Source organism: Athalia rosae, chromosome 3 (genome assembly GCF_917208135.1).
Source record: "Athalia rosae chromosome 3, iyAthRosa1.1, whole genome shotgun sequence".
NCBI lineage: Eukaryota > Metazoa > Arthropoda > Insecta > Hymenoptera > Athaliidae > Athalia > Athalia rosae.
Genome location: NC_064028.1, coordinates 8,861,536 through 8,878,513, shown reverse-complemented (window position 1 = coordinate 8,878,513; position 16,978 = coordinate 8,861,536). Strand labels below are relative to the sequence as shown.

General features: G+C 33.1%; 2 protein-coding genes and 1 pseudogene across 3 annotated transcripts; 2 read left to right on the top strand and 1 right to left on the bottom strand.

The window, feature by feature from the left end:
* The first annotated feature begins 1,091 nt into the window (after positions 1-1,091).
* LOC105691152 lies at positions 1,092-9,202 on the top strand (annotated as a pseudogene).
* On the bottom strand, positions 9,156-14,234 carry LOC105691194 (RCC1 domain-containing protein 1). The gene is made up of 7 exons (XM_012409523.4): positions 13,686-14,234; positions 10,968-11,219; positions 10,397-10,602; positions 10,172-10,301; positions 9,718-9,844; positions 9,464-9,638; positions 9,156-9,379 (listed from the first exon to the last, which is right to left on the bottom strand). Exons 2-7 carry the CDS (start codon positions 11,213-11,215, stop codon positions 9,210-9,212), a joined length of 1,056 nt encoding a protein of 351 aa, XP_012264946.2. The 5' UTR covers positions 11,216-11,219; positions 13,686-14,234; the 3' UTR covers positions 9,156-9,209.
* LOC105691202 (ADP-ribosylation factor-like protein 3) lies at positions 13,257-16,968 on the top strand. 2 transcript variants are annotated; one of them, XM_012409535.3, is made up of 5 exons: positions 13,257-13,657; positions 14,832-14,975; positions 15,312-15,443; positions 15,616-15,852; positions 15,931-16,968. In XM_012409535.3, exons 1-5 carry the CDS (start codon positions 13,655-13,657, stop codon positions 15,970-15,972), a joined length of 558 nt encoding a protein of 185 aa, XP_012264958.1. In that variant the 5' UTR covers positions 13,257-13,654; the 3' UTR covers positions 15,973-16,968. The 2 variants fall into 2 exon arrangements, with proteins under 2 accessions (XP_012264958.1, XP_012264967.1); XM_012409544.3 differs by having other exon boundaries at positions 13,259-13,657; positions 14,847-14,975.
* Positions 16,969-16,978: the final 10 nt, after the last annotated feature.

The following is a 16,978-nucleotide window of genomic DNA, read 5'->3' as shown; positions in this document are numbered from 1 at the left end:
ACACGGATTGAAAAACAAAAATCCCAACCATGCACCCATTCCACGTACATATATGTATTTTTTGTAAATTTTAGGAGGGAACACAAAGACTACTGTACTGTTTAATTTACTTATTTTTCACAGATTCGTGACACTTATTTTTTTTACAATTATTATAATTATTAGCAATGTTTATCGTTATTTTCATCTCTGCCTTACAGATCGTATGATATACGAATGATGGTTATAATTTTTATGAAAAAACAAACAAACCCGAAAAAACAAATGCAAAAATAAATTACGAGAAAAAAATATTAATATTTGTTGTACGCATACATATATCATACCTCTATACACGTATTATACATTATACATTGAAACTTGAAAAAAGAACGCCACTACTTGATTGATTATAAAAAAAAATAACCAAAGAAAAGAAACAAGAAGAAAACGCGAAATTTATTGGATAATTTTAAATTCACAGCAAGCCTATTCCGATGAAAAACTTTTGAAAGACATGTAATATAAATGTACGAAGAGTATGTTATTGATTTATTTAGATTTGATTTTTGCAATAAACCGTTGCGATTTTTAATTTCTCATTAATTCGGCCATCGAACGTTCATCGGTAATTCAAAATGTATTTCCGGTTTTCGGATTTCGCGAGACCACGTAGACATAACTTAAAAATGAATTCAACTGCACATAAGTTATGTATTATTTACACTTGGACACGTTTAACTGAAAAATGAAAAACAAGAAAGAGGAACAAATAAACGGTAAAATATTGTAAAACATGATTTGACCATTTGAATAAGACCCTGGATCCCTGTGTGCTTTGCGCCGGTTTGCGCTAAACACGCGTATGTATAAATATTTAACGAACGAAGGAAGAGAAAAAAAAAGAAAAATTAATCATGTACATACCTATATACATACATATGTAACGTTAATTTCTATAAATATACATGTAAATATATTATACATGTATACTTGATATATTAACTACACTACATACATGTATATTATACAATTATTACGACCACGGTATTTTTATTACACGTATAAGAATTAAAAAGTAAAAAATCGAAACAAGCAGCGGTGTGAGAAATAATAACAATAACAACAATAATTATTTTTATTATGATAATTTTAATAACAACATTGATAATAAAAGTAATAAAGAGAATAAGAAAAGCAAAAAACTCCGTATATAGATTTCTTTTTTTTCTTGTTCATAAATGGAACAAATTCGCATAGAATAACTTATGTCCATGCTATACATATATGAAAATATAAATACATGTATCATCTTGTGTATGTACGTATATACTTAGAAAAGTGGGTCTGACGTCACTTGACGCAGGGCGCGTATGTTTTGTAATTTATTCGGTTTTTTTTACTTGAATTTCATTTTTCTTGTTTCAACGAATTCATGATTAGTATGACGTCGTAACCCTATATGCGTAGACTTACAACTTTTGTATAGTAACAATAATAACTAGAAAATTAAATTTTTAATTTCATTTGTCAAGTACAATGCAGACGTAACGTACCTATATTAACATTTGAATAAGTATTTTCCATTAGCTTCCCCCACACCAGTGTTTTATTTTATCTTATATTTCGTATTCTTATTGTTATAATTAATATTATTATTATTATTATTATTATTATTATTATTATTATTGTTCTCAACATCCTTATCCTTTTTTTTACAAATAAATACGTTTTCAAATGTTGATTAATTGTTCGTGGATTATTATTATAATTATTATGATTATTATCTTTGTCAGGATCATCCGACTATGTATATCTTTTGGTGGAGGACGTGAATGATATTTTCATTGACTTCATATGGAATTTCAAAGATATGTACTTCTGTAATCGGAAAACATAATATCTTTTTCCCATCTTATCTCTGACATTAAGAATTTTTGAAGTTCCACGTGCATAGTATACTCATTTACATACATACATAAATATTTATACAGTAGAATAATTCAATAGTGACGCGTGAGAAGGAAAGAATCAAAAAAAAAACGAAGAATGAAGAACAAGGAATAAAAACGAGACACAAAATAAATTTGGAAATTTAAAAACTAAAAATGAGAAACAAAAAACACACACGATACACATGCATACATATATGTATATACGTTTGATGATATCCATAGCGTGATTAGGTAGGTAGGATTTTAACAAATATTTTTTATATCATAAATTTGTAGGTATTTAATGATTAGAACAAAAAATTGGGAAAAAAGTGTTTGAAAAAAATATAGTTAATCATAGATTTTTGTGCCCTACGTATAAGCGTAGTGCAGAGTAACACATGATGATTTTCGGTTTCGCGATGATAAATGATCAATTAGTAGAAAGTCAAAGAAAAGAAAAAAAAACACTATAGACCAAAATAATTGCAAATTAATATATTGATACATTTTATGAAATTTGTATAAAATAATATCGATTAATTTAGTGTATTAAGTTTTTTTTTCTTTTAATTTTTGTTAACTTGTTTTTAATTAGCTATGATGATGATAATGATGATGATAACGATATTGATGATGACGATGATGTCGTTCGTTTAACGAATCGAACGAGATAATATGGTGCATTATATAAAGAGGACTGAAATTTACAAACGACTGATGTAGAAACGATGATAACTGCGCGAAGTATTTGAAAAATAAAAATCAAATTTTACGTGACCTCTCAAGGAGAGAAATCCAAAAAACTATTGTAGGTATACATACCTGGTAATAAATTGTTGAAAAAACAATTTAAAAAAAAAAATGTTGACTTTTAGTCCGATACGAAAGAAATTCGACATTAGTTTAAACAAAAAAAATTATAATCATAATTTATAAATAAACACGCGAAGGATCTGATCCTTTGGGCTCGCGATAAGGGTGATAAAAATGAAATTGTATTGTTATGCTCGCAATTAGAATGAAATTGATGAGCGAATAGAAAAAACCAATTGATTCCGAAATAAAAAAAATTGATTAGGTATATGCAAAAACGGAGATCACCTCAAAGTGTGATTCATCAATAACGATGATGTATAGGGGAGAAAAAGGAAAAAATTGACTTACAATTAATGATAAGACAGTCTGTTATTGATATGGTTGATCGTTGTCAAGATGGTTGTGAACGTTATTGAATTGTGTGAAGTAAAACGTATAAAAGGTACTTTACGTTACTGACGTATACATATTATATGTATATATTTGTGAGAAAATTTGTTTTGTAAAAATATGCTGTTAATTATTTTGCAAGAAATCGACAATTGATCATCGAATTTCTTACAAGTCTTTGTTGTTTTTTTTATTGTATTTCAAATTCACGATTACCGTGCATACTTTCATGGTATGTTACTTACATGATATGCGGCATATTTTTACGAACTTTTACTTCCCACGAGATACGCAACTGGCACTATTTCGTATAAATTTTGGTTCCACGATCAAACGTCGGCATAGAAAACGAGTGTGATTAGGTGATTTTTTAATTTGCATGTCAAAAAAAATTCCTAATCTCGTTGTACGATCGCTACAATGACCGCTAAGGACGAACAAGCGAAAGAGGAAGAAAAATTAAATAAAATATGCAAAAAGGGAAAAACAAAAAGACGGTTGAATGCTTAATAGTTTATCAAAACAATCAGACAAAAATGAGACTGAAACGCCAGTATTGATACGAATGAAAAAATAAAAAAAAATACGTAGAGCGTAGGGTTTAAGTGATAAGGAATGTTGAAGAATGAAACTGAATAATTCAAGTCTCTTCCGTCGTGATGAATGAAAAAAACCGGAAGCAAAAATTATCAATGAATTGGCTCTATATAGGTATTGATCAAAGTACATAATAGGAAGTAAGGGTTTAGTCATTTAGATTAAACAAACATGCCAGTTGTAAAAACAGGGAGATACTAAGAGATTCGAATGGGAAACATCAAATCGATAATTACAAGAAAAATTGAAATTAATTAAAAAATACGTCCCAGTAATAGATATACGCGTGACGAAAAAAGAAATTTGCATGAATCGTTGCAAGTTGCAAAAAAAATTCTTCGAATGAAAAAATTTCGAGGAATGTATTTTAATTATAAATTGTATTATCAAATAATAATCGAAATACTTATGAGAATAATTACCGGAAAATTTTCATTTAACTTATGGAAATAAAAGTTAAATTATATTGACAAACAGAATACTTGTGAAAATATTATTGAATTCAAAATTTAAGAAAAGATAAAAACAATTATATTATTATGATTATTGTAATTATTATTATTATTGTAATTATTATTATTATTATCTAATATTTTCACAATAGCTTACAAGCACACCCGCAGGTGAGAGAAAATGTGTGAATATACTGTTTGCAGTTAGGTGGGACCAAAAATTCACTTTCTAACTCTACGTGCATATCTAAGCAACAAATATAATTTAATTACTATTAAAAATTTGGTTTACATTCTATTACATTATGAATAACATTATTGTCATTATTATTATTATTGTTATAATTATCATTACTATAATTACAGATTATTACTTTCCATTGGGAGAATTGTTAGAAACCTCCAGTGTAATCATATGATCGTATATATTTAGTTAATTTGATTTGTTCATGAAACATAATTTCAGATATGAATAAATTTCTATGAATATATATATATAGAACATTATTATTATTATTACTATTATTATTATTTCGTATAATCATGATTATTATCTAATCATAATGTTCAAGACATTTAGTTTTATTTCAGATAGTATGTAGAGTGCAGTACGTATCTGTATAATAGTAATAATAATATAATAATAATTGTTGTTATTATTATTATTATTATTATTTTCATTATTATTATTATCGCAATCATTATTATTATTATTATTATTATTATTATTATTATTATTATTATTATTATTGTGATTATTATTATTATTATTATCATTACTAATCACATGAGACATTTTGTTGTATTATTTTCAATAAAATCAATTAAAAATATTTCAACATATAGGAGTCTTTATTTTGCCTTTGCGTGGGCTTATAGCGAGTACTCGAGGTATTCGTCATGGAATCTGACGGAGATTCCGTGCAAAATTTATGATCATTAAAATTTATTTTTTTTCAACTAAGTGATTGTTCAGTCCACTGAATAGAACTCATTTTTAGTGATTTCGGGGAAGGCCGTGCAATTGTTATTTTTCATCCTTGTTCCGTTTTTATTTTTGCATTTTTATTTTTATTTTTCTAATAATATTCTGATAACGAATTACCGAAGAGATTGATGTCTAAAATTATAAATATGTTGTAATCTCTTTTTACATAATATACATATATAAGAGCTATTGTACATACATGAAGTCGTGAAATTATATAATTATACCATACGTGTAGGTAAGGAAATTTTTGAAATCACAACTCACCTTATTGTGTTCCATTTCTATTTTTTGTTTTATCATCGTTATTATTTATCGGTAATTTTTTCAATCTCTTTCATTCAGTGTTTCAAGTTTTACATTTTGAGCTGTACACAGTCATGAACACTGCAGATCGAATAGATGTAAAAAATAAATTTCGTTAACTAAGAGGAAATAAAACTATACATACTAACATAAGAGAAAAAGTCACACACGCTGGTCAAGGCTATAAGCATAATTGCCTTTTCAACTTTGGTGTGGAATATCTAAGTAATTTGGTCGAAGGGAGCGTGTAATACGAATTTTTCGACACCAAGTTTTATTCGGTTCCAAAAGATATGTACTCACTTTCGTTACATACCTATGTCGTACCTCAAGTTGAAAACTTACTTGTAAATAGTATTACATTTTTATAATCTATTTTCATCTATTTCTTAAATGTTCTTTAGAATATCTCTTGAGAGTTTTAGTGCTTTTCTATATAAATTTAAACAAATCAAATAAAATTATTTGGTGTCAAAACTTTCGCCTTAATTCTACACAGCTCTATAATATCTGTTTCATGTTTTTCAATATTTGTATAACTGCAGATTAATAACAAAAGTGAGCAGATAAAAAATATATGAATAATATTGAATATTATAAAAAAAAAACGAAGAGAGAAAAAAAAAACAAAAAAAAAAATTCAAACATACATATAACAGTATCGATACCATTACCAGTCTAAAGTGTGCGCTACTCTATATATACATAGGTATACATAAGATTAATTATTACATAATATATATAAATAAAGTATAAAAAGAAACAACAAAAATAAAACACAAAAAAACTCATACCTTATATATAAACATGTATATTATACGTGAAAAATATAATATATATATTATACACATTGGGATTGGTGAGAATATACGGTGTTTCGCTTTGGAGTGTTATTTTCTGAAAATATTGAACAAAACATGCAAAAATACCAAAAAAAAAAATATATATATAATAATAAGAAAGAAAAAATGACAAAAAAAATCAAAAAAAAAAAAAGAAAACGGAATAAAAATGATAAATAAAAAGTAAAAGTAATCACTTTCCTCTGTGTATATTCATTCTAATTGCTACGTGCAATATACCCGTTAAAGGCATAATCCTTTAATAAAAAAATGCCGATGTTCACTCCAACTCACACCGCCAGATGAAATTCGCTTATGTTACGTTTGAAAACTGCGCGAGATATCTCAATTTTTCAGCTCGGAAAAGTAGAAAATTGGCGATAACTCGATCAATTTTACAGATAAATAAATTTTTACTCACAGATGCGGATTCCTGAACTCAAAATACATATATGAATACCGTGGAAACCCCAATAAAGGAAAATGTTGATTTTTTACTCCAAAGGGTACCCCTTCGGATTTTTTTGGTTTTTGGGTCGAAAATTAAGTATTTTTAAAACCGATCGTATGACACATTTCGACTAAATAGAGCTACGACTGCCACCGATCGAGGTATCTCCATTTTTATGCTTCCTAAAACGAAAAAGCAGGTTTCTTCAACAAGTTCTGCGGTGCAGAGACGGTATACCAGATTCGTAGTCACGAGGCTGTCACCCTTTGTTGTACTTTTTGACCATGTCGAGTTTAGAAAAAAAACAGTTGTGTTAGTAGATTACTTCGCGTTAAACGCACGTGACGACCAGAGTAAAATGAATGAAGTAAGAGAATTTCTCTCAACGGTCATAACTGATTAATAATTCTAAAACAGAGTTTTTTGAAAACGTAGTTAACATCTTACATTTGAAAATAAAAAGAGAAAAAATACTAGAATTTCGATGCTGACAACTGAGGAGAACCAATCCCTGCCTGTTAATGTTAGTATGAGTGAAAAAAAGTCTTCTCTAACCATCAAATCACTTCTGAAGAATCTTTCACAATCAGGAATTCATAATAAACATTTTGAGTTAAAAAGCTGTTGAAATTTTCGCAGAGAAAATAAAATTTGGACTGTTGTTTAAATTTCCCAAACGATCTAGTATTCACTTACATTAATTTCTAAACAATTTTCAAACTCTGAGATTAAAACTACATAACTTATATTTCCAATCACTCACGAGTTCAATAAAATTCGAGCAGGATTTCATAATGGAAACACCGGCGCCTGAAATCTTTCAGACTTTACCGAGCAGCTTCAACAGTACGATCGATAAATCAATAGACATCGAGACTGACCGTCCTCAGGAAATCATAGAGTGAGTATGCATTTGTATTTAATTCAGTTTCGTACTTCGCTCTGAATAATTGAAACTTCCATTCTGGATAAGAATGCTCGGTGAAATGCTGGGTATCAATGACTTTCGTACGAATATGGCAACATTTTGGCTTCTGGACACAATCGCTCTAGAAGTTCTACGACTCAGACGTAGAATGAGTGCTACAAATCTCGCTAAACTGGTCAGCTGGCTTGCGGGTGAAGTTCAATTTATTCAAGGTACACAAATTTTTCAAGATTATCTTTGCAATTTGAGTAAATCGTAGAGAAAGTCTGACGATGAGATAGCCTAAAACGGTTTAAAATACCTTGTTCGAATCCACAGAAAAACGGTACACGAGGGAAGTATTTTTCAATGAAATGAGTCTCATGTTTTCCAAAATGTTACATCAATTGAATCAAGGTCACCCTCTGATGTTTTGGGGACAAATTTGGAAACCTGAGTCCGATGGAGACGCGGAAAAAGAGGAATCTGGCGATCAGGACCTCCTGAGACCTTCCGAAGAACTTAGGTAAAATCCCCCTTTTTCTCGTCACGCTGGATATTCTATTTGTCTTGCATATTCTTAATTCAACACTTTCTGCAGAATTAGTAGGTCAGATGAAAATTCCACGAAGCATCAGAACTCGGAAGTAAATCTAGCGACTTTATCCGACCGCACCGAAAAAGATTCTGGAGGTTTTTCATCCCGTGATTCGGTCTTATTGTTGGACAGCCCAGTCGATGTTCTCGAAGCTATAGTGGAATCTACTTATAATTTGTTAGAGTCGATCGAGTGGTACTTATTCGAATTTTCTGATGTCCTTTTTATATCGATGCAGGTACGGCAACGGATTTCACTACGCGACCGTATACGCAGCATTTGCTCAACCGGTCGAAATCCATACGTACAAACTTCCGTACACCTTGCGTATTCCAAGACCCATTAAACCACCGAAGACTCCGCATGTGGTACAGTCGGAAGAAACTTCGCTAAAAGGGGCTGGAAAAGAAAAGACCAACAAAAATTCCCGGAAAAATAAAGGTAATCGTAAATTTTATATTATAGAATTAACCGAACGCGAATTGTCATTGCTATACTGAAAAACTCACAATAGCATTTTACTTCAAGGAATTTTAGAGACAGCTCGCTCCAGATCTTAAAACGTATAGAATAAATATTTTGCTACAGGTAAATTAGAAAAAAGCAAACCAATATCACCTGTAGAAATACCAACTGCGGTTGATCCTCCTATGACGGACGATGAGATTATGGCGAATAAGAGGGCGTGGATTTTACCTCTTATGGAATCTAATGAGGCATCTGATCTTCTCGAAAAATACGCTCCACAAATTCCGACTGAAAATGTTATCAAAGTATCCAAAATTGCCGGTAAGAAAAAAGGGAAACGCCAGATTTGACCATTCGAATTAAATACTTCATATACAACAGTAATGTAAGTAGAACACCTTGGGAATTGGCAAGTAAACTTTTATTTATTTATTATATTTGTTTATTTAACAACACGAGCAAATACAATGTGATATTTTCAGTTTGTTACTATGACACTGCCCCACTCCCGACACTTAAAATCCTCGACGGTATTTCCATCTAAACCAGTGATTAGCTCAACGAATTTCGTCGAACTCTCCAACGTTGATTTCAGCATGCCAAGTTGTCCGTATTTATTCGATCCGCATCCCCACATCGTATTATCGGCTGTAAAATTTATAGGGCAACATTTTTTTGTTTGATCGTACAAATGGAGATTCGATGTTTCCGTATTTTTTCTTCAGTTTTTACCAAGCATGCAAATAGTGAACGAATTGCCGCATTGAACTTTTTTTACGCCTGCATCGATAGTCTTGCCATCCTTGTTCGTTATATCTACTGCCGTTGGCGTCGCGAACACCTTTGTATCATCGACGTTGATCCCTAATTGACCATTGTTGTTCCATCCCCATGTGTAGAGATCACCCTAAAGAATAGATTTAATTTTATCACTTGAAGAAAGGAAATTTAGTCCGATCATCTGCCGAGATTCGTTTCATTCTGACCTGATCCGTAACAACTGCGGTGTGCCAACCACTTGCCGCAATCTGAATAACTTTCAGTCCTGCTAATGCTTCGATTATTTGCGGAATGTCGCAGTCTTCTAAATCACCATGACCCAGCTGGCCGCGTCTAAAAGCAATTCATGGCGAAATTTTTTTTTTTTTTGTGTTCTACGAGTTTTAGATCCGTTTAGATATGCTGATTGTACGATTTCATTAACATCAGAGCAGTTTTGATATCATGAGATAGCGTAATCTAACCTCGGAGTGGATGGGATTTAATTAAATCCCACTTCAAATCTGATTAGATCTGATGGACTCGAAATATATTTCATCTGATGAGGACTATAATTAGATGTGATATGGGATAAAAAAAAAACAATACACGCGATTTCTGTTTTATAAAAAGCTCATTAGGAGTATTTTATCATTTATGCTGATGAGTTGTTGTACTGACGTTCCCATGCCCATCGAATAAACGTCGCCGTTTTCAGCCAACATGATGGTGTGATCGAAACCGCAAGCAACGTCCACGAATTTCACCCGTTTTGGCATTTCTACCAGTGTTGGAATATTGTATACTCGTCCTGTAATATGATGACATTCTCATGGAGTCGGTATAATAATTTTGAAAATATTTTGCACGCATTTATAATCAGAGTAATACAATTCAATTAGGTACCATGATTGGTCAATGCCACTGTGCAACCCCCTTGAAAAATTTTAACGGGGTATTCATGATCCGGAGGGTCGTCGTTGACGTCATCGTTAGAGTGGATAAAATTCATAACTTTTTTCCACCTTCTTTCAAAGATCTTGTATTGGTAAATTTCATTTGCGGTGGACAAAACAGTAATCGTTTCCTTACCAGCTATGGCTTGTTTGAATCTGTAGGACAAAAAAGTCTTCCCTATTACAATAATATGGTATGAGAAAAACCAACATTCGAACGAGATATCCTCATGGAAACCAACGGAATGAGAAAAGCAAAAAAAAGTTTGACTCGACAATGCACCGTGTTAAATAAAGGCATTGAATCACGGCCCTATAAAATTCCCCTACGCCTGGAGCACGCGCGGTGGTGGATTCAATTATAATTTCACTTATATTGATTTTGAGATAAGCAATCTATTATTATTCGACGTGACACGGGAATGATAGAGAGGAAAAGGGAGATAAAAATTTAGCTCTTCCTTCTCGTTATTTCTTTCAAGATCTGCGGAGTTTTTTTACCGGAGTTACGCTATACTCACGATACAGTTTCCTCCGATAGTTCCAGGAGCACCGGAACCTTATTAGAGGTACCGGATGCGTCTAGATATATTTCGCCGGAAACAAATAGCTGGTTATTTCGCCATAGAAGCATGTAATTCCATCCTATATCTATATCTTCAATTCCAGCAAATGGCACTTCTGTAAATTGCTCAATTACTGTTTGCGCGTTTTCCTCGTCATCGCAAAACATCTTAGAGTTATTTAAACCGGTGTAATAGATTTTCATTTTGCTGTAAAGGTAAAAGAACATGAATGAAAAATAAGGCAGGGAAAAAAAACTATGTATGGGGCATTCCACGCCGAAACGAGAATGTTTAAGATCTCCGATTGCCTTCAAAATTTTTTTAAATACAGTTCTTCCAAACCAGAACCCACACCCAGAAGCAGCTTTTGATCAGAGCTCTGATCTTTGGATTATGCATTTTTCGAAATTCACGATTTTTACGAAAACGAAAATTTTCACGGTCGTTTTCTCAACGACAGCTCATTTCAGGGAAAAAATAATTGCACTTTTGGCGTCAACGAATTCGCCGCTACATTCATTAAAAAAATTCAAAAGAATCAATTTTTGAAAAATCTCATTCTCAGAATTATGAAATTTGATTACATTTTTTCACATGGGGAGGCTTTCCGGTTCGGACGGGCCACTTTTTCATAATATTTTTTGAACTCGACGAAACTTTTTCGACGTCTTAAGGGGTCACAGAAACCATACTCAGACCACTTATCAACGCCAAAAGTCCAAAGTTTCAAAAGCTACTTTTTATCAACAAAATCCATGACTGCAAAAACACGTCTTGCAGATTTCAATTCCATCGTCAAATTCCGAATCCGTTCCCGAGAAATGATGGGAAATGTAATTGCAGGTTGAATAGCTCGAGATTTCAAATTTCAGCGGGCCGCGCTCGAGTACTCTCGATCTGTTCGTATTTCTATCGCTCCGTGGCGTACCGCCTTACGCCTCGCTCAGTTTTCTCGCAACCAAAAAGAATCGCTTATTTAATTACCCAAATGCCTGCCGCCCAGTATATCGGTAGCGAGCTTCGGCTGACCGATTAAAGGGAAACCTACGTCAGTTTTTCCGAGCACCAAGTTTGTCACGTGCGTCAAGCATTTGGACGGCCGGCACGTGCAGGAATTTAAGGCTTTTAAATAGACGATGAGGTGTGAAATTCCTTTCCTTATTTTTTTTTTTGCGGTTCCTTTGTTAGCAGGTGACAGACGAGCTGTCGTCACCTGATAAAGATCTTGTTCACACCTCATAAATTGCCCCATTGATCCACCTAGACGGCGGCGTCCCTTTGCGGTTTTTCTGCGAAACTCTATATAAATGTTTAAGAAAGTATATATGTGAAAAATCTGTAGTTAAATGGTTCAGTGTACACTGTAAGAGTTCATTTCTGTCCCATTTGACTGTGCTAAAATATAGGCCTTTAGTTCAGAATCAGAGGCACTGAGTGTACGAAAAAAAAAATTGTTTTGTTTCGTGCATTGCTTTACAATACATTATGTGAGAGCAACTGATAATTCCATTCCTTCATTTTCGAGCTCACGATAATCAACACCATTTTTTTGTTTGATCTGAAGTTATTAATATTCTTTTGTTTTTCAGAACGAAAAAATTGAGATACTCCGATTGATTCTCATCGTAGCTTAATTTAGTCGACTGATTCGTGTTTCTGGGATCAAACTATATGAGATCAGTCTATGAATCCGTGTAGCAAAAAAAATCGAAAGACACTTTACCACCGTATTTTGACCCCAGGAACACGAATCCGTTAAATAAATTGAGTTACGAATTTTCGTCATCGAGATATCTCAATTCTTCTGCTCTGAAAAGTTAAAAATTGACAATAAATCGATCAATGTGATAGATAAAGCAATTTGGCTTTAAGATTCGGATTTCTGAGACCTAAATACATACAAATACCTGAGGACACTGGATAAAAATAATTGTCGAATTCCAGTCCGAATTTTGAGACAAATCTGAAGCTCTATAGGCTTGGCTATTTTCGATTCAATTGGAAAGTTTTGGAAAGAAAGACTTGGGAAGCCCCCCGTACGGATTTTATTTCAAGTGAAAAAATGCAATCGAATTTAACAATTTCGTGAAGGATTTATGATTCATAATTTTGCCCCTAGAATGAATTGTCGTTGAGAAAACAACCATTAAATTTTCGCTTTTGTAGAAATCGTCATTTTCAAAAAATGCATAATTCTAAGATCAGAGCTCTGATTCGAAAATGCCTTTGAGGGTGGGTTCTGGTTTGGAAAAAGTATGTTAAAAAAAAATTTTGAAATTTTGAACAGTAAGTTGAAACGTCTTCGTTTTGACGCGGAATGCCCCATGTGTTTCCCAGAAATAAATATAGAAAAATAATAATTCGCGACGCATGTAAGTAATTTAAAAATAATCTACAAAGTACCAAGTTGAACGTCTCAAGACAGTCTAGACGGAATTTGTACAATCGATAAAGAGTGCGCATCCTCTAGTTCATGTCAATTGCGAAAGATGGCGCAGTGCATCTTGGTTACATGGTTACCGGTGAAATGAGAATAACAACAAACGACCAACGGTGTGCGTGAGACTCGTCGTCTACTACGACACAATCTTAGAGCATTATCGTATATTCTCATTCTCGTGAACGCCCGAAATATCTACACCATGGTAATGTCAGCTACAAAGCAATACTCACCAACTTATTTCTCATAAAGCACGCAAAAACTCATTACTTCATTACCGCAATGTCTCACGAAATCACTGTCCTTGACATAACCTGTCACTCCTTCACCCCCAAACAATTGTTTAGAAATGGCCGCATTCCCAGATTTGACACAATGCCGCGTATCCAAAAGATTCTTGACTCTCATTATCAGGACAGAAAAATTATTTTCATTTCATTTACAGCGAGTTTTCGACAATTGCTTTAACATTACTCAAAAATTCACAAGATCTTATTGTCATTTCTTCTTTCTGCAATGTCAAAGACGTATTCCCTACGATGTTATATGGGAATTAATTCTTGTGTTGACGAACATCATACAAATGAGGAAAATACAGAAGAAAACGACAATGTCAATGAATAATTCGTTTCGCCAGATTATCTTTAAAACAATATTATGAATTTCATCATTAGCTGTTCCACCTTCCGAAGCGATTTCGCACAATGATCACCTATTTTTAGAACATGCATTTTCAGCTAAGAAGAGTCATCTGAGTACTTGCACCGTTTTCATATAATTTATTGCGTTACATTGGTGACAACAGAACGGCTATTCGAAGCAAATGTTTGTTGGTCTATTCGTGAGTCTTCACGAATACTTAGAATACTTCAAAGCATGCAGGACATTCAATATTAGATGATTTCGACATCTGAAGAATTGAACATTTGTTTCGCGTCCATTGAAACGAACGTTCGAGAGAAATATAAGAGGCGAATAAAATATCCTAGCGACTTAATTACGAACGAAATAAGGTTTTATTGATTTCTCCTGATGGCGGGCGCTTTCTTTAATTCAATTTCGAACGAGAATTCGTTCGATGCTCTCCCACCCCCGGTCTACCTGCACCACCACTGCGTCTATACCGCGAATCCACTCGTGTTTAATCACCAGCAGAGTTCATTATACGCACTCACAAAAGGATTCTCCGCACAATTAACAAGACACGCAGTAGTATGGAAGATATTTATAATTGATTATGCTGAAAATTCAATTACTCAATCAGACAAATATTCGTTGATGCGAAACTCGCCTGCACACGCACGATACGCTTGCTGTGAAATAAAAATCGTCCTATGTAATGTGCCTTAATACCAAAGTTAATTCTATGCTCTGCTTAGTTAAACACGTTTCAGGGACTTCTGTCTATACTTCGTAAGCTGCGTTCAAATCCAGACAGAGAATTGAGACTGCTTTTACTTGGTCTTGATAATGCGGGGAAAACAACCCTCCTCAAATCGCTAGCAAGCGAAGATATCACCCAGGTAAATTCACGAATGGAAAATACCTGATCGATTATTGAAATAGTGTTTTCGAAAAAATGAAAGTCCGCATTGATTTTATATACGCCTATAGTCGTTCAGGTACATGAATAGTTATTGTAATACATGAGTGACATGAGCTTCAGGTTTCGCTGGATTATGAATCGATACCTTTATCGCGAAATGTCAGGTCACTCTAAGAATTATGGAAGATATCTATTTCTGGCATCGGATATATTAATCGGGATTTCATCATATATCGTATCAACGAGTTGTTGATTTCCAGTTAAAATCATCAACTAGATGAAAATTATTTTCCATTTTTCTTATCTCCGCAAGGTCACACCTACGCAAGGTTTCAACATAAAGAGCGTTCAGAGCGAAGGATTTAAATTGAACGTCTGGGACATCGGAGGAGCCAAAAAAATCCGACCATACTGGAGGAATTACTTCGAAAACACAGACGTTCTAGTTAGTTTACACATGTATATCAATATTAAACACTCGTAAAACTTCCGAATGGAATATGTTTAGAAGAAAAAAAAAAAAAAAAAAAAATGGATTCTGCAGGCCATTTGGTTCTGATGAAATTTGGCATCGACGAATATAATTCTATTTTATTTCATTAGCCCTCAATTCGCAGATCTACGTAGTGGACAGCGCGGATGTAAAGCGATTGGAAGAGACTGGTCAAGAGCTCGCGGAACTCCTGATGGAAGATAAACTTCGAAACGTTCCGTTATTAGTCTACGCCAATAAACAGGATTTGGCCCAAGCCGTAACCGCTGCCGAAATTGCCGAAGGATTAGGACTCCACAATATCAAAGATAGAGACTGGCAGATACAGTCCTGCATTGCCACGGAAGGCAAAGGTGTCAAGGTCTGCTCCCATTGGGTCACGAGTTTCGATTCCGCACGTTGGAAAAAATCGACGTTATAACCACCGTTTTTCTTTCAGGATGGTTTGGAGTGGGCGTGTAAGAGTATCAAGAAAAAGTAGTAAGAATTTTATGAAAAATTTTCTAACTAACAAAAAGAAGAATCGAATAACTATACTATCTGATAGGCGGGAGGTGGAAAATCGTGGAAACGTTTCGTGTGAAATAAAATTTATTATTTCGCATGAGCGTGAGTTTTTTCGTGCAGCTTTTATCTAATACATATTTACACGTTCGGGGAAACACTTAGATCAAAATGGCGTGCGTAACGAAAAGGAAAAATAGACACGTAATAATAATGACTGTGAAAAAAAGTCAAAGCTTTATAGCGTTATGGTAATACTTGACGACGCACTGAACGTACGATATGAATCTAGTCAATAATCTTCCGTCGGTGAAATTATTTATTTTTTGTAGAGTTTTGCGACTTTAATTGGTATTCATTTCAAAGTCTGAATAATCGTAGCTGATATAGTGCCTCGTGAAAGTGCCTTTTTGTACGGAAATTTTTTCAAGGCAAATCAAAAGAAAAGAAGTAAGTAAATGGTATATATACCTACGTATATATATATATATATACTTAATAATAATGTACCTCACTATTATTAATTAATGGATTAAATCGCAAACTGCAGTTTAGCGTCAGCGCGGAGCACCTATTATCATTATATTATTATATCATCATCATTTAATAATATTGCACAAATTGAAAAAAATCGCTTGGAAAAAAAAACTACCAATTATTCAAGCATCGATAATCATCGATACGTGATGTGAAAAATGATACTATGTAAACAAGAAAAAAAAAACAAAAAATAATGTATTCTTAAAAGTATACAGAAATGCCTCTTTTTACTTTATTGTACTTACACTCATCAACCGGAAGTCTTGCACGCGACTCTCCCGTTCCTAATAGTTCTCGTAAGTTTCAATAAAGTGAAAAAAATAATAACACAAAAAAAATTCATTTTTCACTAATGATAAAAATGTTAGCGTGAAAATAACGACAAATTAGATGTCTTCTGATGTTGTCGAAAATAACGTTTAAAGTTTTTTATCACCAGGAAA

Excerpts from the sequence above, each read along its gene's own strand:
- LOC105691194 (XM_012409523.4), bottom strand. The coding sequence starts at position 11,215 with ATGAAAATCTATTACACCGGTTTAAATAACTCTAAGATGTTTTGCGAT. Across the intron at positions 10,302-10,396 it reads AGTGGCATTGACCAATCATG|GACGAGTATACAATATTCCA; the intron begins GTACCTAATTGA and ends ATCATATTACAG. Across the intron at positions 9,845-10,171 it reads TATTCGATGGGCATGGGAAC|ACGCGGCCAGCTGGGTCATG; the intron begins GTCAGTACAACA and ends AATTGCTTTTAG.
- LOC105691202 (XM_012409535.3), top strand. Across the intron at positions 14,976-15,311 it reads CAAGCGAAGATATCACCCAG|GTCACACCTACGCAAGGTTT; the intron begins GTAAATTCACGA and ends TATCTCCGCAAG. Across the intron at positions 15,853-15,930 it reads CGGAAGGCAAAGGTGTCAAG|GATGGTTTGGAGTGGGCGTG; the intron begins GTCTGCTCCCAT and ends TTTTTCTTTCAG.